The sequence below is a fragment of the Danio rerio genome, chromosome 2 (genome assembly GCF_049306965.1).
Source record: "Danio rerio strain Tuebingen ecotype United States chromosome 2, GRCz12tu, whole genome shotgun sequence".
NCBI lineage: Eukaryota > Metazoa > Chordata > Actinopteri > Cypriniformes > Danionidae > Danio > Danio rerio.
The window spans coordinates 37,174,839-37,198,459 of record NC_133177.1 but is presented as its reverse complement, the minus strand read 5'-3'; the positions used below and the strand labels follow the sequence as shown (position 1 = coordinate 37,198,459).

The 23,621-nt window shown below is 36.4% G+C and overlaps 1 protein-coding gene and 1 long non-coding RNA gene across 3 annotated transcripts in view; one reads left to right on the top strand and one right to left on the bottom strand.

Annotated features, from left to right (window-relative positions):
- Window positions 1–23,621, bottom strand: part of LOC141378377 (uncharacterized) — a 299,553-nt gene that overhangs the window by 255,495 nt on the left and 20,437 nt on the right. The gene's annotated exons all lie outside the window — the stretch shown is intronic.
- Window positions 968–9,411, top strand: si:dkey-21n10.3. Its single transcript, XM_021467628.3, has 6 exons — window positions 968–1,052; window positions 3,201–3,231; window positions 6,061–7,128; window positions 7,269–7,424; window positions 7,560–7,655; window positions 8,615–9,411. Exons 3-6 carry the CDS (start codon window positions 6,061–6,063, stop codon window positions 8,930–8,932), a joined length of 1,638 nt encoding a protein of 545 aa, XP_021323303.3. The 5' UTR covers window positions 968–1,052; window positions 3,201–3,231; the 3' UTR covers window positions 8,933–9,411.

Here is a 23,621-nt window from a genome sequence, read left to right as displayed (position 1 = left end):
GTTTTCACAATTATAGTTTATGCTGGGGTGATAACCATACCTGCCAACACTCCTGTTTTTTCCGTGAGTCTTCCATATTTTAGACCCATTTCCCATTTAGTTCTGTCTCCCAGAAAACACCCGGAATTTAACCCCTACACCACCGTCCACACACACACACACACCACCCCCTGCCGTTCAGTAAGTGAATTACTTCCCTCCCCCCGCTCTTCAGTTCGCAAATCACAAAACACCCCCTCCCCCCCACTCTTCAGTTCGCAAACCATGGGCCCTACATTGGGCATCACTGTGGTAAACTCTATAAGTTTCCTGATGCATCACTTTACAGATTTTTCTCAAATCAGTGATTCCTGCATGGTTTCAATTAGCAGCACTCCCTTGCAGCACCACAGCTAAATAAAATGAAAAGTAGCACAATAAAATCACTGTGCAAATTAATAAAACATAACATATTTCACTTAAGCGGTCTATAAAAGCTACCTCAGTGTTGAGATGCAAAAAAAAAAAGTTATAGTGTCTCACAAGTCAAACACATTATGACCAGCCCAATTTAATTAAATGTGAAATACTAAACCAATTACAAAGAATGTAAAATAGAGAAAACAAAAAACAAAACCAATTACTCAGAGTTCATAAAAAAAAACTGATGAACAACAATAAAAATAAAAAAAAAAACCACAAGATCTATTACACTGTAAAAAGTGATTTTTTGACCTTGTAAATAATGGAAACATTATTTAAGTATGTTTTACAAACAAATACTATTTTGTCTTTTTACTTAAAAATGGCATGTTTAATTCAGTACATTACTTGCAGTTTCTTTGTCATTTATTGTTCTAAAATACATATGTAGATTTGAATACAATCTCCTAAGTAATATTTACTTAGTGTTTGCCATCTAATCAAATCACACCAAAAAATGAACAACTCAAGTAAAATGTACTGTTCAGCAAGATAATTGATGCGCATGCGTCTTTGGCTCTGAGTTTGAAGTGGCGCGCACAGAGGAAAGGAAGAGAGACTTCACGACGGCTAAAGTGATTTTTACCACGGTAAGTTATTAATAAGCTTATTAATTAATCGAAGAATGTTTGCAGAAAAGTGTAGAGTTATTAAGCTATCTGCAGTCCCAGTGGTTTGTGCCTATACCGTTTCTTTTTTATCAAGTTACGGATGCTAAAGTGTTCATGTTAATTGCTAACAGATTTTTGGATAACGTTAAAACGTAATCTTAGTTTTGTTTTGTTTAACACACGGATAACAGAGTTAAATCATTACTAAATAAAGCTATTAATATAGTTGACGGAGTTTGCGATTTGCACCACAATCCGTTATTAGCAAACGGCATGATCTGTCGAAAACAATTGTCTTAAGTTTTATATATGACCTAATCTTGTCAGATTATTGTAAAAATGAGTTTTAACATCCGTGCAAATTTAGCTCGAGGCATTGCTATGGAAGCCCGTTCCCGCATATAAAGTCAGAATTGCGAGATATAAAGTCAGAATTGCGAGTTATAAAGTCAGAATTGCGAGATATAAAGTCAGAATTCTGAGTTATAAAGTCAGAATTGCGAGATATAAAGTCAGAATTCTGAGTTATAAAGTCAGAATTCCGAGTTATAAAGTCAGAATTGCGAGATATAAAGTCAGAATTCTGAGTTATAAAGTCAGAATTGCGAGATATAAAGTCAGAATTGCGAGTTATAAAGTCAGAATTCCGAGTTATAAAGTCAGAATTGCGAGATATAAAGTCAGAATTGCGAGTTATAAAGTCAGAATTCCGAGTTATAAAGTCAGATTTCCGAGTTATAAAGTCAGAATTGCGAGATATAAAGTCAGAATTGCGAGTTATAAAGTCAGAATTCTGAGTTATAAAGTCAGAATTCTGAGTTATAAAGTCAGAATTGCGAGATATAAAGTCAGAATTCTGAGTTATAAAGTCGCAATTCCGAGTTATGGACTTTACTGTTATGGCGACTGACCATAAATGTGTGTTAAAGACTCTTTCAGGTTCTCTGCTTGTGATCTGGTATGGATTCACAGCCCAATTTTCCCAATAAAGGCCAGGAGGACACAGTATTTGGTTGACACTTTTACTGAACTGAAATATGAACTAATACAGCCCTTTTAGTTTTATCCCTGTGTACAATAGCCTGCATATGTCTGTACATATGTACACCACATGAGGGCACCCTTACAACGTGAAACAACAGCTGTAACAAAATGTAAATCATATCGTTACACATATAATACAGAAATAATAAAGAAATCTTAATTTTAGTCTTTTGGAGGAATCACACAAGCTACAGCTAGTTTCTGTTTAATGCTTTATAATTGCTATTTAGACCAAATGTTGTAAGTGGCATAATTATAAAGAACAAATCCATACAAATAAATAGACAGCCTAGTTTAACTAGCCTATATTTTCTTTTTAAAAGCGTGATAAACAATAAACAGTTGGATATAGGCTTTATGTTGTGATTATGGGCTAATGTGAGTCTTTAACACTCCATTTATGGTCAGTCGCCATAACAGGAAACTCCTTAATAACTCGCAATTCTGACTTAATATCTCGCAATTCTGACTTTATAACTCGCAATTCTGACTTTATAACTCAGAATTCTGACTTTATAACTCGCAATTCTGACTTTATAACTCAGAATTCTGACTTTATAACTCGGAATTGCGACTTAACTCAGAATTCTGACTTTAGAATTTTTTTTATTTCATTTTATTTATTAAATTTTTTTTTATTTAGTGGCGGGAACGGGCTTCCATACATTGCCCTGTCGTGTTCAAGCATTCTGTCCCAGAAAAGTTCGAGCTGCCGAAATTTAATAATCACCCTGTTTTTCGCGTATTAATCATACAGGATTAAGCTTAGTTTTTAAAATGCACTTGTAAAAGGCAAATATTACCTTGAACTTTATTTATATTGTTTACCTATACTATCGGGTATAATAGCTATATATAGAAATCGATAAGGTGACTGTACTGCACACTTTTGCATTTACACAAGTCTAAATGCTTGTTTAAATAAATCTTAATTACTTAACAATCAACCTTACATAAGTTGTAAAGCCTGTATTTTGTTTCATGATGTTCTTTTACTGACCAATATCTACTTTACACGTGGTTGATATTTGCAAGTAGTTAAAAATTAATTCTGACATAAACATTTCTTACATTCTTTTACAGATATTGCACTCAGTATTCAAGCTAATGCAAGGTAAGTTGGCAATACTTTATTACAGCACACCTCACAGATAGGTAGCAATAAGTATGCATTCACATGTGCATCGTTTGTTAACTTTAGGTGCTGGAGAATGAGGTGGTTATGTAAAAAATGCAGCTTTCAGTCAAACCGAAGACTACAGCTATTAAAACACTTAAGGCTCAAACATGGAAATGCAGGCCGTCAATCATCAATACCATGTCTTTATGCAGATTGTCCTTGTTCATTTAAAACATTTAATGCCCTTCAGATACACTTATCCCGAAACCACACGGAATCAGACAAACCAAGCGAGGTGCTGTCATTTAGTTGTCTAAAATGCAGTGCAACTCCATTCTCTTCGGAGAAGCAATATTTTGAACACCTTAGAAGCCATATGAGGAGGTATGAGGTAATGACATGTGTGTTCAAAAACTGCAGCTTCAGTACCAACATTTATTCAACCTTTGCGACTCATAAACACAGGAAACACAATACACACTCCATTGAAGATTTTAAAACTGAAGTCTTGAAAAAATACCCAAATCCTGCTGCTTTTCAAAATGATCTAGAGGTCTCTGATGATGACACAGAACTTGATGAAACTTTGGTTGATGCAGGAGAGAACTTACTTGAAGTTGTAAAGAAGAAGTTTGGACAACTTCTTCTAAAGTTGCAAAGTAATTTCAATGTGTCCGGCAAGTGTATTGATCAAATTGTAGATGACCTTCAGTTCCTATCTTCCGCTGCATCTGCTCCAGTTTTGAAAGATGTTGTTGAGTCCACTTTGAAGAAACATAACTGTGAAGTACATTCAGCGGTTATCTCAGATTTGGTAAAAAATCTTTGTGAATCACACCCTTTAAGTTCAGCTCTAGGGAAAGATGGCCCTTTTTCAACGTCATTTAAGAGGTCACAATTCATGAAAGCACATTTTTCAGTCGTTGAACCAGTAGAATACATACTACACAATAAAGACAACAGAACATTCCAGTATGTCCCAATACTTCAGTCGTTATTGCAAATCTTGAAGAATGTAGAAGAAAAAGACTTGGTCACTCAAAGAAAATCTGGATGTGCATCACAATACCAGTCTTTCCAAGATGGATCTCACTTCAGTAAAAATTATTTTTTGGCTGGAGATGAGGATAGATTAAGTCTTATTCTGTATATCGATGATTTCGAAGTGTGCAACCCCTTGGGAACTTCCCGCAAGATCCACAAAGTTACGGCCGTCTATTGGGTGTTAGGAAACTTTCCAGCACATGCACGATCAACACTAGCTTCTATCAATTTAGCTATTCTGTGCAAAGCAGATGACACAAAGCGATTTGGATATCAGAAAGTTTTAGAGCCACTCCTGACAGATCTTCAAAGCTTGGAAAAAGATGGTATTTTTATTCCAAGTTTAGGAAAAATCATGAAAGGCACTGTGGTGAGCGTGGTGGCTGATAATTTGGGAGCCCATTCTTTGGGAGGATTCGTTGAAAACTTCACAGGATCTAATGTCTGCAGATTTTGTCTTGGAGAAAGGTCCCAGTTTCAGACCACAGATGTAAGATCTGGACTTTTTCAGAGGAGAGATAAAGAGCAGCACACTCTGCATGTTGAGACGGCTATGTCAAGTCCTATTTCCACTCATTGCTATGGTGTGAAAAAACAGTGTGCACTGTCTGAAAAACTACAACATTTTCATGTAACATCTGGTTACCCACCAGATGTGTTACATGACCTTCTTGAAGGTGTCGTTCCATTGGAACTGGCATTGTCATTTCAAGACTTCATCAAGAAGAGATATTTTTCTCTTGTGGAGCTCAATACTTGCATTCAACAGTTCCCTTATAAGTGGAGTGACCAAACAAATCGTCCACATGTGATTCCTAGTCATTTTGCCACAAAAAGAACTGTAGGAGGAAATGCACACGAAAATTGGTGTCTGTTGCGTCTGTTGCCTCTCATAATAGGTTTGAAAGTACCTGAGGATGATGAAGTATGGCAGATGTTAATGACCCTTAAAGACATCGTGGAACTTGCAGTGGCCCCAGTGCATACTGAGCAGAGCATCTGCTACCTTGCCACTTTAATATCTGAGCACCGAAACAGATATCTGGAAGTTTTTCCTCAAGAAAAGCTCCTCCCCAAACACCACTTTCTCGAACACTACCCTGAGCTTATTCAGGAATTTGGTCCTTTGGCAGCCCTGTGGACCATGAGATTTGAAGCTAAACATAGCTTTTTTAAAAAAATTGTCAGACAAACAGGCTGTTTCAGGAACATACTGCTGTCCCTTGCAAAAAAACACCAGCTCATGGTTGCATTGCATCTCCATGATTCAAATGTGACAAAGTCATCACTTTCAGTCACAACAACTTCACAAGTCTCTGTGGATGTGCTAAAGGATGGAATAAAAGATTTGGTGCAACACAGGTATCCACATGTCACAGTGGTGCATGTTGCAAACAATATGCACTTCTCAGGCACCAACTACAAACCAGGGATGTTGCTATGTCATGGCTTTACTGCAGATTTGCCAGACTTTTCTGAGGTGTTACAGATTATTTTGGTTTGTAATGAACTGGCCTTTGTTGTCAGACTACTAAGCACATGGTATAACGAGCACTTTAGGAGCTATGAGTTGGAACACACAGGCAACATTCAGATACTGGAGCAAAAAGAAATGGTAGACTACTATCCTCTGGCTGCATACACTGTTGCAGGAAGACGACTAACTACCTTAAAGCACTACATTACTCCTTCTGTTTAGGTACATGATTATCAAAGTTAATATTGTACTTAATTCATATTGTAATAAATTGTTCATTTATTTTTTTGTATCTGTTGCAGATGTGCACCCCAGCAAAGCTGCGATTAGTTTTTGGAGAGAATGATGTTCGCAAATTGGTTCTGCCCTCAGGCATCCCCAGTACTCTCCAGGAGCTCAAAAGTATAATCCAAGAAACATTCAGTATTCCAGAATGCTTTACTTTGATGTATGAAGACATGGAATTTGGGGGACAGTTTTTCAATTTGGACTCAGTAGATGATGTGCAGGATAAATGTACTCTAAAAGTAGTACAAACTGAACCCATCACCCTAAATATGGTTGCTATGAATAGATCAACTCTACCAACAGAGTCTGATGCCAGGTCATGCAGTTCTCAGGACACTGTTGGGCTGACTCCTGTAAGTGACACTTACCTTTCTTCTGACTCCACATCCAGCGGATCTCAGGACACTGTTCTTTTATCGTCCTCTGAGACTACCACATCATGCCGTTCTCAAGGATGGCAAACAAAGTTTATAGTACCTACTTTCTCCTTTGATACTGAGCTCTTGCTTTCAGATGGAAACAAAGCCTACCAAAAGGACGGCACTCTCTTGAACAATCATAGAGTGACAAGTAGTGTCCTTGAGACGCTAGCAGAGACAATATTTTGTTACACTGCATATCCAACAGGTGTCCAAATTATGAATGTAGTGGAGATGTTGATTGAAAAGTATCCATGCCTCAAAGAGCCAGGGTCCTTTAATGGACAATATGGGTGGCAACAAAGGATTAAATATAAAATGGGAAATTATCGAGCCAAATTAAGAGGTAGCCAGCTTTCTTGCCCAGAGCTTGAGGTGAACCAGAAAAGGAAGACAAATGAAAACCCTACTCCAAAAGGCTTCAAAAGACCTAGGAAGGCTGAAGTAAATTACTTGCCACCATTTCCATTTGGGGAAACAGGAGAAAGTTTGGAGAAGGAGAGACTAGATCTCCTTAATGAAATTAGGAAGAAAAACAACAAAAACATCATTGGCGAGAAAATGGAGAAGACTTTCTCCTATCGAAGAACAGAAGTAGTTAAGGACTGCCCTGCTGTTAAAGATTTCCTGGAGAGATGGCCAGCCCTTTTCTGTGAATCTGAGGTAAACTTCACTTCTTTTCTTTGTTGGCATAATATGCAGTGATTTCAAATATAAATTTTTTGAAGTGCAATACAAAAATTTACCAGTGCACTCAACTCTAATCATCACTTGATTGTGTTACATTTTATTTTCTGTTTTAGATCAAGAATGAATTTAGAAGAATCACCACAATTTCCTTGGAGCGTACATTCTTGGAAAAGCTGGACTTCTATACTCCAAAACTCCTGGCTTTGTTTGAGATGAAGGGTGGGGTTGCTGGCATAAGAATTAGACATTTGCTGGATTCACTCAGCCAGGTAAAATGTAAATTTTGTTTACAATTGTGAATCACTTATGGGATGGTATGCTGCTTCCTGACTCTGTAAATATGTTGTTATATGTAGATGTATACACATTTAATGTTCGCTGCATTTTACTTCTGTTTTTAACAGCAAGAAGATAGGCTTGAAGATAGGCGAGACGTTGTGATTCGCTGCCTCCTGTCTTTCCTTGGAGAATCAGCTGAGGAGCTCATTGAAGACCACCAGGTATTACAGTTCAATTAAATTCAAATTTATTTGTATAGTACTTTTTACAGTGTACAATGTTACAAGGCAGCTTTACAAAACACACATTGTTGAATGATCAATAAATTGAAACAAATCAAAGAAAAAGTAATAATCAATTATTAGTCTAGTGCTGACTTTGTTTGAAGTCCTTACATGGCCTGGCGTCGTCAAGTCTTGGGTCATCTAACGTCATACTGGGAGGCGGGGTCCAGACATGGATATACAATAATTAGTGTAGCAGCTAGCAGTTAGCTAGCTACATACACAGCTACATCCATTTATATTTTTCCTTGATTTTTGGATGTAGACAGTAGTGGTTTGACTGATATACTGTATTTGTTTTCTGCATATTTGAACCCTGTCAAGCACTGACGATGATGCTGAGATCCATGTTTTTATACTGAGGAAAATTGAAAGGCTTATACACCATTGTTACAAAACTTATAGAACACCCAGTGATGGTCAAGAAGGCAGCACCATACATTTAAATGTCAGGTGTATGTAAAATTTTAGACAGGATTTCCAGTGTAAATTGTTATTTTGTATATATTTCTTATCTTTCATTTATATATTGTCTATAGAAACCATTCAAATGTTTCCCAAAAGACATAATAATTTACACTAATTATCATTTCCAGAGGTTTACACCCTCCTGACTCTAAATGTACAGTGTTATCTTTATTAGCATCACTAAATGTTTCTATCTACTGTAATAATTGTGTATGAGTCTCATTATTGTGTTCAATGTAAAAGTATTACTTAACAGCATACAGATACTGCTGAAGAAACTGCATATTGGGTTTAAATATGCAGAAAATGCTAAATATACTGAAGACTAGTGGACAGTTTGTCTCAGAACAGGAACCCATTGAGGAAAATTGAAAAAGTGATACTGTACAGTATTTTAACCACTTTGCACTGATTTGTGTATTTCACAGGATGTCAGCAGAGACATGATTAAGGATACCTTCGCCAGTCATGTCATGAAAATCATCGTCCTGAGCAGATCTGTAGAAGAGGAAGATGCCAGTAGATCTGATGTCATCATTGTCATCGAGGGAACTGAGGTGCTGCTGGGATGTAAAAATCTCACAAATGCATGTCTTTCACTCATGGGCTGCATTTACTCCCTAAACCTAAGCTATCCCCCAAAGCTGAGAAACACATTTGAAGTGTTTCAGAAAATCTTTCTTGGCCTAGATGCTTTAAAATTCTCTCCAAAGGTTAACTCTTTGCATAGAAAGCTTCTAATGTAATCTGCTAGTTGAGCACTACTTGCACTTATTTACACTACTTATGCTGTTTTACTGTTTTTTTTTTGTTTTTTTTTGCATGAAAGGTTGTTCAGAAAACAACTACAACTTCAACTACAGTACTGTTTAACATAACCATTCTTCTGGAGACTATAAATGCAGAGTTTTATTTTTTTATTTTTTGATGTTTTTGTTCCCTTAGTTTAATCTTATTGAAATTAAAGTTACCTAATGAAAGGCAGCTACTAGTTTGACATTATTTGCACTTTCACACTTTTGTATTTGATATCTGCAACTGAGATTTTTGTAAAATGTTTGTTATATTTAAAAAGGTATATTTTATGTTTATATGTTTAAATGTTTATGCATTTTAATGCATGTGTGATATTCTAAAAAAGTTTCCTGGAGTAAAATGCACTATAGTGCATCTGATGCTCTCATCTGTTAAGGAATCTCATAGAAATAAAAGTATTCAAGTAAAATGTATGTCTGTTATTTTGTTGACCACCATTTAAATACATCAACAACATCAAATAATATTTAAAGTAAAGGTTACTCAAAATTTTAAATAAGATAACTAGGATTATTGTGTAAAAAAAAAACATTTATAAGCATTACTTAAGTAAAATATATAAACAAACAGTCAATACAGTTTACTGGGAAATTCCAAGTAAACTTTACTTGAGATTTTCTAATTAAAGCTACAGTTCCTTGTGTTTAGTTTTTACTTGGGAATTCTATTGAAATTACTCACATTTTCTAAGTGAAAAAACTTTCCTAACTTTTTTTAAGTAAATCCTACTCCAAATTTTTTTCAGTGTACTTCATTGATTCCATTTAGGATTAACAACTTTTTAATAGTTTTCTTTCACAATTACCCCCTCTCTTAGGAGACAAACTTCAATGCCCAGGAAAGAAAGTGTTTTGCAAACTCAAAATTAAGAAAAACCGGGGAAGTGCAATCTTGTCTATTAATGGCACTCGCGTGTTCTATGACATGTTGTTTTACAAGTAATGAGTTATTTGATTTTACAGGTTTTACCGGAATCTCTTGCATTGTAGATAATAGGACAAAGAAATACAATCAATTTCACAATGTCTCCCATGGTGGCCATTTCTCAGGGAATGGGAATTAAGGTGTCTGCATCAATTTGTCCCCTAAGATGGGATTCACAATTAGAGAGACACAAACACAAACCTGACAATTCACAGTCACAAGGTATGATGTGCCAAATTAACTTTTTGATTTCTAAACCAAATAGAAACCTACACTAAAGGCCCAATCCTAATTATATTTCTTAGCCCTTCCTCTTACCCCTTGTTCAGTTCACATGAAGGGGTAAGGGAGTCCCAATTCTCTTTAGCTTGAAGGTGTAGGGATAAGGGGAAGGGTTAGATAGCCCGTGAAACATTTTTTTCAGGACCACACTCGAAACCAAGGGCTATGAAAATTTCCCAAAATACACCATCTACAACAGCAGAATGGCTGCACACAGAAGTCAGGAGATGCACAAATTAGTTTTTTGTTTTTTTTGTCATTATTACAATTTTTTACAACAAACAAGAATACGTTTTGATACATTTATAACAGCGTCTCCTGACTTCCGTGTGCAATCATGCTGCGGTTGTAGCTGGTGTAGTCTGGGAATTTTTTGTACCCCTTGGTTTCGAATGTGGTCCTGACAAATCTCTGTTTGAAGGGCTATCTAGCCCTTCCCCTTAGCCCTACACCTTCAAGCTAAAGAGAATTGGGACACCCATACGCCTTCACGAGAAACACGCAAAATGGAAGTAAGGGGAAGGGCTAAGGGGTAGAATTGGGATTGGGCCTAAATTTTGAAGCCCTTCCTTCTCACATTCTGTTTCAAGGGCCAAGGGGAAGGGGTGCATAAAAAGAATTGGTATTGGCCCAATACTAGACGACCAAACAATAATAAAAGTACCATAAGGAAAATGTCTCCAAAATTTTCGTCAGTAATCCCAAGCTATCAGTTGTCTTTCATGCAACAAACAAGCCATTATGCAATATTTATTAAGGAAGGAAGGATTTTACTCATCATTAAGGAAGGATTTCACTCATCAAGATTTTAGACCATTGGCACCTTCGTCGAGCACTACAACTGAGAAATTGAGCACAGATTAGCCCAGTCAGTCTATTAATGAAACTTCAATACTAGTCAGTCCAACAGACGAGTATGTAATCCATTACTCAAACGATAATGAAAGTGCTATGGCATATTTGCTTGAGTCTAGCGAAGAACCCAGAGTCTAATGCCCAACATTTCAATAGCAGGACCTCTATTTAAATTCAGAGAAATGGAAGCAAATGCAACCGGCAGGATTATTAATGATGTCGGTTTACCCCTGGTGCAGCAGTGCGCAATAAATGATATCCCTCCTTCCTAATTTATTCTGCCTGGGCTCCACAGTGGCCCGCTGTTTAACACAACATGGATGGATCTCCCCTGGCTTACTTACAGCCCTCTAATAAAGGTCATTTTTACCTGCTGTATGCGGATTGAATTTGACTTGCCATTTTCCGCTCGCAACTCTCTGTGGCGGCGCGCTTCTGGGGGCACTAAGTGAAAATCGATAGCACGGGCTAAATAAGGTTTAAATCTGCCCGTAATATCTATAATAATTCACCACACAGGTCCAAATTATCCAGCAGAGATTGTAACAGGGTGAAATATGCTGAAAGTCGGGTTGAAATGGTCTCCTAGTCAGCAAGTGATTGGTCTAAAATGGCATGGGAAGACGTTCCTACTGTTCAAACACCATGTGAGATGAGAGAGAGCGGTGAGACTGTATGAGCGCAGACTCAAAGTCAAGGGACTGTTTGCTTCAGAATGGATTATCTAGAAATTGCTTCCTATCAGCTCTCCAGCACAGGGAAAAAAAAGAAAATGCTGAATTCTGCCACCCAGAATCTCAATTTAAGTGAATTATGCCACATTTGACGGTAATGGAGTAGGCATATCTGCAAAGTAATGTAGGCTGGAAAATGTATTATAGTCAAAAGTGAAAGCTGCAAGTCATACTCAAGCAACTATTTAAGTTAAGTTATAGGAGAAAACTCCATCTGGTTTATATAAAAAAAAATAGATCAATTGATTGTCTTTCCATTTTAGGCCATTGAGATTTTACAGTGAGAGAGTGATGAGGTGGATATAACATGGCCCAAAATATTAGAATGATTTTTTTTCCATGTTACTTGATATTAATATTTATTTATACCACTAATGATGAAAAAAGAAATAAACTAAAGTCATTTCATAACAATTAACTACATATACACTGACCGGGCACTTTATTAGGTACACCTGTTTAACCACAAATTTGTAATCAGCCAATCACATGGCAGCAACTCAATGCATTTAGGCATGTAGACATGGTCAAGATGATCTGCTGCAGTTCAAACTGAGCATCAAAATAAGGAAGAAAGGTGATTTAAGTGACTTTGAACATGGCGTGGTTGTTGGTGCTAGATGGGCTGGTCTGCCTATTTCAGAAACTGCTGATCTACTGTTTTTTTTTACACCCAACCATCTCTAGGGTTTACAGAGAATTGTCTGAATAAGAGAAAATATCCAGTGAGCCGCAGTTCTATGGGCGCAAATGTCTTGTTGATGCCCGAGGTCAGCAGAGAATGGACAGAATGGTTCAAGCCGATAGAAAGGCAACACTAACTAAAATAACCACTCGATACAACAAAGCGGAGGTATGCAGAAAAGCATCTCTGAATGCAAAACACATCAAACCTTGGGGCGGATGGGCTACAACAGCAGAAGACCCCACCGTGTGCCACTCCTGTCAGCTAAGAACAGGAAAAAAATTAGGCTACAATTCGCATAGGCTCACCAAAATTGGATAATAGAAGATTGGAAAAACGCTGCCACGTCTGATGAGTCTCAATTTCTGCTGCAACATAGAAATGGTAAATGGTATGCATGATTCAGGCTGCTGGTGGTGTAATAGTGTGTGAAATATTTTCTTGGCACACTTTGGGTCCATTAATACCATGATCAAAGTGTACCCATCTTCTGATGGCTACTTCCAGCAGGATAACGTGCCATGTCATAAAGCATGAATCATCTCAGACTGGTTTCTTGAACATGACAATGAGTTCACTGTACTCAAATGGCCTTCACAGCCACCAGATCTCAATTCAATAGAGCACATTTGGGATGTGGTGGAATGAGAGCTTCACACATAATGAAATCTGTCAATATGAACCAAAATCTCTGAGCAATATTTCCAGTATCTTGTTGAATCTATGCCACAAAAAATTAAGGCAGTTTTGAGGGCAAAAGGGGGTCCAACCCGGTATTAGTAAGGTGTACCTAATAAAGTGGCCGGTGATTGTATGTGACACTAGATGATATATTACATATGAAATATCCAACAATACACTGTATGGGTCAAACTTATTTTCTCTTTTACGCCAAAAATCATTTGACATTTTGCACTGCAAATGTATCAAAAGTTAATTTTTGATTAGTAATGTACATTGCAAAGCATTCATTTATATACAACCAATTATGATTTTCTCAGTATTTAGATTTTTTTAACCCTCAGATTCAAGATTTTCAAATGGTTTCATCATGGCCAAATTGAATACTTTGCTATTATACTTTCCTAAGTATACATCAATAAAAAACTTTTTTTTTATTATTCTGCTTTTAGTTGATACAGAACTTTCAATGTCAAGAATGCATAATTGATTTTGTGGTCCAGGGTCACATATGCTAAATATTCCTCACAATATCATAATTGTTTTTTTTTTTATTAGAAAAATATTTTAATAAATTTCACATCCAGGCAACTGGGCCCGGAATATAATGTCCTTGTCACATCTTTTTAAAAAACATGTAAAGGGTCAGCTGCCGTTTCATCAACACTAAAACAACAAACATCCCTTCATTCTTCCCAGAACTGTCATGGCCATTTTATACTTCAATATAAACCTACAGAATGCAATCTGTTTAAAATGAGCTGTACCCTGACTCTCCATTACACCCCACAGAGCCAATTAAAATACTCAAACACTGATGGAAAGAGAAATAACGAGAAATGAAAGAGAGGTAGCAGTAGCACACCTCGGGTTTAAATTGTCTGAAAATACAACGTGACTCATTTTCACAAACAGAACGCATCTTTTTTCTCTTTTTTTTTTTTTTTGCTCCATCAAACACAAGTCGGACCCTCAATACGGGAGAACGGCCATGATGGATGGTTGCATCTCATGTTGAGACAGAAGGAAAAAAAAAAAGAAGAAAAAAATCCTTCTAAAAACAAGTTTGTCAACAACAGCAAAAGCCTTCACGCCTAACCAACCCCCCGTCTCCTCCTGGGAGTCGAGACCCGTTGAGATGCCTAAATACTTCTCTCCAATCTGATCCCTAAGCAGGGGATGAAAAAGCAGACGTCGTCTTTGATATTCGGTCTTGGAAGGCTTCGACTCCCCCTCGCTCTTACCTGTCTGTCTCGGGTTGAAATGAGGGGATGTGAAGTTGATGGGAGGAGAAGCGAGCTCTGAAGTAAATGCCTAATGAGTTTAAACCTCACTTTGTAGTGCACTTTTTTTCCTGCTTTAAAAGCCTCGCTAACAGATGCCAGCAGGGACCGGAGTCACTCTGCAACGGACTCCTGCGTAAATAAATGACTAAACAGAGGAACGTGACTCAACCGAGCAGAATAAACATTCGCGATTATGAAAGATAATGATAATGAGTTCGTTATAAGCCCCACAATAAGCCATGTTGCGGAAACACTGTCAAGAGGAGAGAGGGATTTGCTAGATGTCATTGAAAGCATTTGTAGTGTGGGGAAGACTGATTAAGCTATCAGTACACATCCAAATATTGAAAGAGTTGTTATGAAACTTACTGCTTTGGGATGCTTTAGAGCAGTTACTCAACCATGTTCCTGGAGAACCACCAACACTGCATGTTTTGGATGTCTCCTTTAACCATCACAATCATTAAAGGTCTTTTAGTCCCTGCTAATGAGCTGATGATCTGAATCAGATGTACTTGGTTAAGAAGACATGGAGGTTCATTCAAGAACGTGGTTAAGAAACACTTCTTTAGAGATTGTAGAAAAAGACATCGAGTAAAAAAATAAATAAGAAAGTTTAATTGGTTACACCGTTGCATTTACGACTATTGCATTTGGACAGATATCAAGATTATTCCGCTTTGGAAATTTTGATGTGTTCTTAATGTGCTGAGAAAATGGCTGCAAAGTCTATTACATTATATCGATTTTTGTAAAACAGCATTTCCTTGCAGTCTGGAATTACCAAACCTCTAATGAATGCTTTCTTTTTAAGCCGCAGCTAATTTAAAATGAGAAACCTCACCTTTACAACATCCAATTAACACAGTGATGTCAGGAAATTATTTACAGTGTTGATACAGTTTTAATGTAAGCAGAACCAACCTATTAGAAATCCCTAAATGAGAGATTTGTCCATGCAGCCAGATAATTATCTTGGTCATGAGAATATATAGGACCTTTGGACCTCATTACTCTCTCTGCTTTAACCGTTTGCCCTTTTACTCTCTGGACTTTATTCCCCTATCGGCCTGCCTGGCATCCATAAGAATAAGTTCACCTTTTAGTCTCTCGCATTTACAGAATATAGAAAATAAAAAGTATTTTGAGTCAAAATTTCAAATGAGACACATATAAACACAGTAATGTGCAAAAGTCATGGACCACCATTAGATTTGTTGTTGTTGTTTCACTTGTTTGTAATTAAAAAAAAAATGAAGTGACCATCGATTCTTTGGATTTGTCATCAGTAGGCAAAGACGTTTTTTTTGAGTAAAATGTACATTTGTATTGTATTTTATAAACTACTCATTTAGCTTGAATAAAATCCAACTATTGAAACTCTAATTTGTGTCTTTGGTATCACTATTTGTCCCAATATTTCAAGTCAAAACTGTGAAAAAGATCTGTTATACAAGACTTGCTTCAAATGCTTCTTATGTATGCATCCAACTTTCAAGCATCATTCCAATGAAAATGCCATGAAGATTTTGACAGACAAAAATCTTACTTTTGCATAAGCAAGGCCACTTTCAAAGGGAAATCATCAAACCAACTAGATACTCAGTATGTGGTATTCAAGCTCTAATGAAGAAAGCTAAAGATAAAATAAATAAACATGATGAGTAGCGTATCAAAGTTGGCGAGAACAGAAATCATTCAATCATTCATTTTCCTTCGGCCCCTTATTTATCAGGGGTTGCCACAGGGGAATGAGCTGCCAACTATTCCAGCATATGTTTTACACAGCGGATGCCCTTTCAGCTGCAACCCAGTACAGAAAAACATCCATACACACTCTTATTTACACACACATACAAATTTAGTTAATCTAATTCACTTACCGCATGTCTTTGAAATGTGGGGGAAACCGGAGCACCTGGAGGAAACCCATGCGAACATGAGGAGAACATGCAAACTCCACACAGAGAAGCCAAATGTTCCAGCCAGAACTCGAATCAATGACCTTCTTGCTGTGAGGCGATAGTGCTAACCACTGAGCCCGACTGGAAATTAAGTCAAGAGTTTTTGCGGCTTTACATGATGTAGACCATGTCAAAGTAGCTTTGCAGAGATTAACGTGCAATAGCAGAAAATTGGATGCAACATAGGCTCATACTGAAAACATAGCCCTATATACATTTATGGAGATTGTGAATTTGGTAGAAAGAGGAACGTATGGCTGCATTTTGTCTTTAAAATGAATGCTATGGTGTGGTGTGACACCATTCCTTTTCTCGCTTACCAGCTAACCGCTTTTTTGCTGTTACTAATTTGTCCAGTGGCTCGCTACATATGTCGGCAGACTTGAGATGCAGAGCAGAGTTGACCCCAACGAAAGGGTTTGAGTCCCGTGAACGGGAACGGGCAGGTAAGATGAAAAAAAAGCCAAAAAATTAAATAAACAAGTAAATAACAGGGTGAAAACGTGGTAAAATCTGAAAACATGGGAAAAATCAGGCGAGGGCTTTTCTTTTTCTGGATTGCTTTTGAAAAAACTGCAAAAAACATAGCTCATGGGAAGTATTTGGTGCTCTCCAGAAATGTATATAGGTGTACGTATTTAGAATAAGCATATTTGGAAAATCGTGTATAAAGCTTCATCGGCGTGAAACAAGTTCAGTACATGAGGAAAATTCAGTTACAGAATGTGGGTTTTGCTTTAGTATGTTCAATGATGATTCGTTTTAATATGAATTTCATTGCTGAAAAGATGGAATTCACAGTAGAGTAGCTCAACCGACTGCAACCAAGTCAGCCAAATGCGACGATGGCAAGAAATCCAAACTCCACTAATTGACATAAATAGGGGAAAAAACTTGGAAGAAAATAGGCTCAGTTGGGAGAGCAGCTCTCCTCTAGCCAAACGAATGAGTGAAGAGTTAGAGATGCAGTTAAGTTAGAACTCCACCAAGAACCATGCTCAGCATCTGCAGCTTCATCTGGATGCCAAGTTGACCCTTTTGCTGTCCAAAGAAGCTTCATCAGGAAAGGTCTTTGTGGAAGAATCCACAAACCAGCCAAGAAACCACATTTTTGGAAGGGGAACAGTGTGAAAAGGCAAAAATATGCCAAGGCCCAAAGACTGGAATGAAGAGTGGTAAAAAAGAGCATCATTAATTCAAAAATATGCGAGAAGAGTTAGACCAAAATTGAATGAGTGCTTGCGGCCTTCAGTGGAACATGGTTGAGGCTCTGTTCTCATTTGAGGCTGTATTTCTGCCAGCGTTGTTGGTGATATTGTCCAAATTAATGGGATTGTAAATGCTTCAAAAAGTACAGACAGTTTTTAATTCATCGTGCTAGTTCAGGCATGGCTGAAATCATATTTATAGAGAAATGGTCATCTCCACAGAGTCCAGACCTGAATATTCAAGGCAGTATTGTACCACCTGGAAACAGGAAGAAATAAGAGTCAGCCTAAAGTTTAAAAAGGAAGTACTGAAATAAGCCTGTATAAATTTAACCACAGATTACTTCAAAAATGACAGAACTCTTCCAAAAAAAGACTTGTGCATGGTGTCAAGGGTAGTCACATTAAAATCTGATGTTTAAGTGGCTTTAAAGGTGCTGTATGTACATTTTTTACTCTTCTAAAGCAAAAACATACCACAAGATGTTTGCAGGTATTTAAGAAACATGCTAAGAGAACATTTTTGTAAAAACAATGCTAAAGTCAGATATTCTGCTTTGAAAATATGAGTTATGTGTCAGAATTATGTTGTTTTCTGTTGTTCAGCTGCAAGAAATAGACGTGGTTTCGGACATTTAAATTCCAGGTATTTGTTAGGCCAAAAAGTCCTTTTAATATGAAAATATTCCCTTTATCACATGCAATTATGCATAATATTATTTAAATCAGCTTAAATCACTGTTTAGTCTTGATAGTCAGGCTCTTTTCGGTTGGTCCTCAATCTGGCAACCTGCGATTGTGTGTTTTTTGATCCAAGAATGCAATACCTAGTTAAACCACTGGGTGTCAAACTAGCATATTGCACCTTTACTGCCACATACTGATAATAGTTTTTGTGGTATGTGTTTAAGGGTGGGTTAAAATGTAAGACATGTAATTACAGATGTACAGTTGAAGTCAGAATTATTAGCCCCACTGATTTATTAGCCAAATGTTTTTTCCCCCAATTTCTGTTTAACGGAAAGATTTTTTTCAACATAACAGTTTTAATAATTTATCTCTAATAACGGATTTATTTATCTTTGTCATGATGACATTAAATATTATTTGACTAGATATTTTTCAAGACTTCTATACAGCTTAAAGAGACATTAAAAGGCTTAAATAGGTTAATTATGTTAACTGGGCAGGTTAGGGTAATTAGGCAATTTATTGTATAATGATGGTTTGTTCTGTAGACTATCAAAAAAATAAAGCTTAAAGCTATAAAATGGATTTTAAAAATCTAAAAACTGCTTTTATTCTAGCAGAAATAAAACAAATAAGATTTTCTCCGGAAGAAAAAAATATTATCAGACATACTGTAAAAATATCCTTGTTCTGTTAAGCATAATTTGGAAAACATATAAAAAATAAAAATAAAAAAAATCAAAGGGGGCTAATCATTCTGACTTCAACTGTATATTCATGCAATGCAGGTATTTAATCAAGCATAAGTACAATGTAAAAACAAGTATTTACACAATAAGTACAGTACATTGCATTGGGTTATTCATTTCAGCATAAATACATATTAGTTAAGGACACTTATTATAAAATCTAAAAGTTTCCTTGCTGCAGTTAAAATTTATGCTGAAATTGAGGTGGGAACTGGCAAACGTTCAGCAACCTCATTTAAAAAATGCCTAACTTCAAAACAAAAAATATATGTTTGGAGCTCGACTTGACGCTTGTTAAACACTTAGGCTCTCAGCCCTGCCCATACTTGAACGAACTACCAAGATGACCAATCACAGATCTTAAGCTGCGGAGTCACAATGTGTAGTTAAAATTTTGAAGAGGTGTGCATCAGGGTCTACTTCAGCGTACTTCGAAGATGTGCATCTGCGAAGGCAATGGCAGACCTACAGTGTGGGCTTAACATACAAGTATATTGGCCTCAAGTGTGTGTGTATTTTTATAAGAATTTAAAACAGATGGACATTATAAAAATATTTTTTAAAATAAAAAAATATATATTAATGATGAACTTATAAAAGTTTATTAAATCTTATGTCAAATAAGTAAAATATATGTTAAATATAAGTTCTATTTATGTTATTCAAGGGTCAAATACAGCCGAATGTTTGGTTGAATACAAAGTTTTGTAAAAGTACCTTTAAAAGTAATTCTGCAGTATCCTAATGTTTGCTTTTATATAAAACTCATTTTCTGCAAACAGAATTGATAACAAAGGTTCAAAAAACAAAAATAATGCTAATTTAAAAATCTACATTACACTGTGCTCATTGTCTCAACCTCATCTGTGAAACAGGATTTCAATGTATATGCAAATGCTCATATCATTTTATTTCTGTTCTTTGTTTTTTTAGCCTTAAGCTTAGAATACGACTTGTACTCATATCTTCCTGTCCTGGATTTGTCACTTATGCAACTTGCTTTGGGAAAGCTAATGCCAAAAACAAATATCAACGTAAAGATGACTAGAATATTAATCTACAGCCCTATCTACTTCATAACCAATGTAATGTTTACAGGAATCACTGATTTTTAGCCGTCAATGATCACTAACAGGATCTGAATGTGTGGTGCTTTAGATGGTGAAGAGATGGCTTTGTTTGAAGACATTGAAAGCCCCCAAGATACCCATCAGTAGACCACGTGGCCTTGAAATGCGTCTGACAGTACCCAAGCTCTCTATTAGCAGTCCAAGCGCCTGTCATCACAAACAAGAAAAGCTCTCCTCTGCATTGTTATCCACAGCACTGTTGACTCTCTGCACACTGCAAAACAACACTTTTAATCAGTATATTTGTATTGTTTTCCAGTAAAATAAACATTTTAAAATGACACATTTTGAGCAGAACAGATGCGTAGGAGGAGATGAATATACAAATACTGTTTAAAGTTTTGGATCAGTACAGTAAAAAAAAGAAAAACAATATTAAGTCTATTAATACTATGCCTAAGGCTGCATTCATTTGAACAGAAATACACATGATATTGTCCAATATTATTAGTTAAAATATTTTTTATAGAGCTTTAAAGCGACTTAAAATACAAATCAGAAAACATTACAATATGCTAATTTGATGATCAACAGGGTTATTGTAAGTTTTTTATTAAAGGTTTTATAAATTGAATTAATTTTCAGCAAATTCTAAAAAAAAATGCTTAAGTAGATTCTTTCCTGTTTCTGAATTTAAGCCTAAACATCAGCTTTTTCCCCAAGTTTGTACTTTAAAGTGCCATTTTATTTTAGTATTATTAAGTAGAATATGTATGACTCACTCACCAGCAAAATATAAAACCACGCATAAGTTAAAAACCAAGCATCAGAATGGGAAATAAAGGTGATTTAAGTGACTTTCAACGTGGCATGATTGTTGGTGGCATATGGGCTGGTCTAAGTATTTCATAAACTGCTGATCTACTGGGATGTTCATGCACAACCATCTCTAAGGTTTACAGAGAATGGTCCGAAAGGAAGAAAATATTCAGTGAGGCAATTCTGTGGGTGCAAATGCCTTGTTGATGCCAGTGGTCAGAGGAGAATGGCCAGAGCTGATTCAAAAGGCAACAGTAACTCATATAACCACTTGTTACAGCTGAGGTATGCAGAAAAGCATCTCTGAACGCAAAACAAGTCGAACCCTGAGGCGGATGGGCTACAGCAGCAGAAGACCACACCAGGTGGTCTTCTGGTGCAATTTTTTTAATTGCATCAGAAAATGATGCAATTAAAATTACATAAATGATAACAAAAAAAATTGTAAATCATCTAAAATATATGATGTTGTTAAACATGTTTAATGTTTTAATGCAATTAAAATGACAAATGAGAATAAGAAAATTATAAATCATCTAAAATATAAGATGTTATTAAAACATTTGATGTCAGGATTCTTTGACAAATATACTGTAAAGTTTCAATACTGTAAACTACAATATTACAATTTAAACTAACTGCTTTCTATTTTAATAGATTTTGTAAGATGCTGCACAACACTGTAAACCAAAGTAAAAAAATTTCTACCTAAAACATTTGAATTGTGATGCAAGTGCAGTTACGGGTGCTAAAATATAGTGCCATATCTATTAATGTACATCTACATGCAATTTAACTATTAATTACATTCCATTAGCGCACTTGCTGCACTCAAGTATACATGCTAACATGAAATAGAGTAGTAAGATACAACAGCTCGTGACAATTCATTACACCTGACCTTACCGGATAACACCAACAGACTGCATGCTTAATGACAAAAGCTGTCTCACTGACTCAACTCCTGCGCAATGTGTCAGTGATTGATTCGTTTAATTAGCACATCGGACACTGTCACTGAGAGTTGTGGTGCTTCTGCTTTATGATGCAAGCCTATGCATTATGGAAAAAACATTAAGTTGCAGATTCTCACCTAAAGGGATAGTTCACCCAAGACCGAAAATTGTCATCATTTATAGGTTCTAAAACTGTTAACATAAAGGGAGATATCTTAAAGGGGGCTGGAAACTGGTAACCATTGATTTCCATAGTATTTGTTTTTCTTACTATGGAAGTCAATGGTTACAGGTTTCCAGCTTTCTTCAAGATTTCTTCCTTTACTGTTTAAAAAGAAAGAAAAATATATAGGTTTAAAACTTGATGGTGAGTAAATTTTAATTTAAATCACTTTGAAAGGGGCAGTAGGTGATTATTTGTTGTGCTGGTTGACAGTCTCTTCACATTCCAATAGTGATGATTAAAGTAAATGATCTAAATGTAGGTAACTCAAACTGTCTGCCAACAAATTTAAATGTGTATTTCTGCGCAGCCTCTTTACGCAGATAGATACAGCATTTGCGGATATACATGAAGCATGGCCACCTACAGCTGACAGAGAGAGACATCAGGCAAACTCTGCATCAACCTGAAAGTCTTCTTTCTGAAAGACCAACACGGCCTTGTATTCATAAAAAGAAAGATTGTTTTTAAAAGAGCTTCTGCTAAAGATGCAGAATCAAAACTTTTCTAAATCCTGCAGCAAAATCTTAATTACTTTTGAATGCTGGAGGGAAATTACGCTATGAGGTTCCAGCTTCAATTAGGTGAAGTTTAATATTTATATTTATATTTACAAACGTTCCTTTTTTAAACCGTGACATGTAGTTAATCTAGTAGACGGCCCAACACTGGATCTAGCGTTATATAGGGTTGTCTATTGTCAACAGATCATCTATTTAGTGTGCGTTTATGACTTAGGAGGCATGGCTTTGGACAGCAGGGAAGAGATGTTGATTTCTAAGCTATTATGCTAACGCTAGCATTCTGGCAAATCACCTACTGCAACTTTAACGCTTAAGATAAAAGCTTAAGAACTTGCAGTGAATTTCTGAGAAAAGTACAGAGTAAAAAATATCATATCATAAAAAAATAGTACTGTACGGTCTGTAGAGTGTAGTTGACTGTACAACCAACTGAAAATCATTAAAGGACCATGAAACCCCCTCGTTTCAGCAGGGTGTTTTCACACCTCTACTTTGGAAAAAGTCAAAAAAGTGGGCGTGTCCAGCTCTGTTTAGGGGGGAGTGTCGGAGGAACTAAAGTGGGAGGGTGTGGGAGTGTCTATTTGGGCACGCGCGAGTTTCAGTCAAAATACACACAGTAGAAAGTGATGGTGTTTAACCTACATGGACATCTGTAGTCGAATTATTTGCCAAATTATTAAATGATGGACTTTAACTGCAGTTTGGCTCTTTCATTCAGGGAATTCATTCATGCCCCTTGTGACAAACGAGATATTTGATTCGAGGATCTGCTCTAAGCGTGTATTTTTCATGCAATGTTTGATACCGCACGGCGAATGAAAGAAAAAAAAAACTCTGCATTTTCCGGAAACTTAGATGCATAGATCAAACGAAAATAGATATTCTGTCTTCATTTAATACAACCTTTGCAAACCGGCTTGAGTTTGATTTTGTTGCTGAGCAGAAAAGATGATATTTTTATCAAAGTTG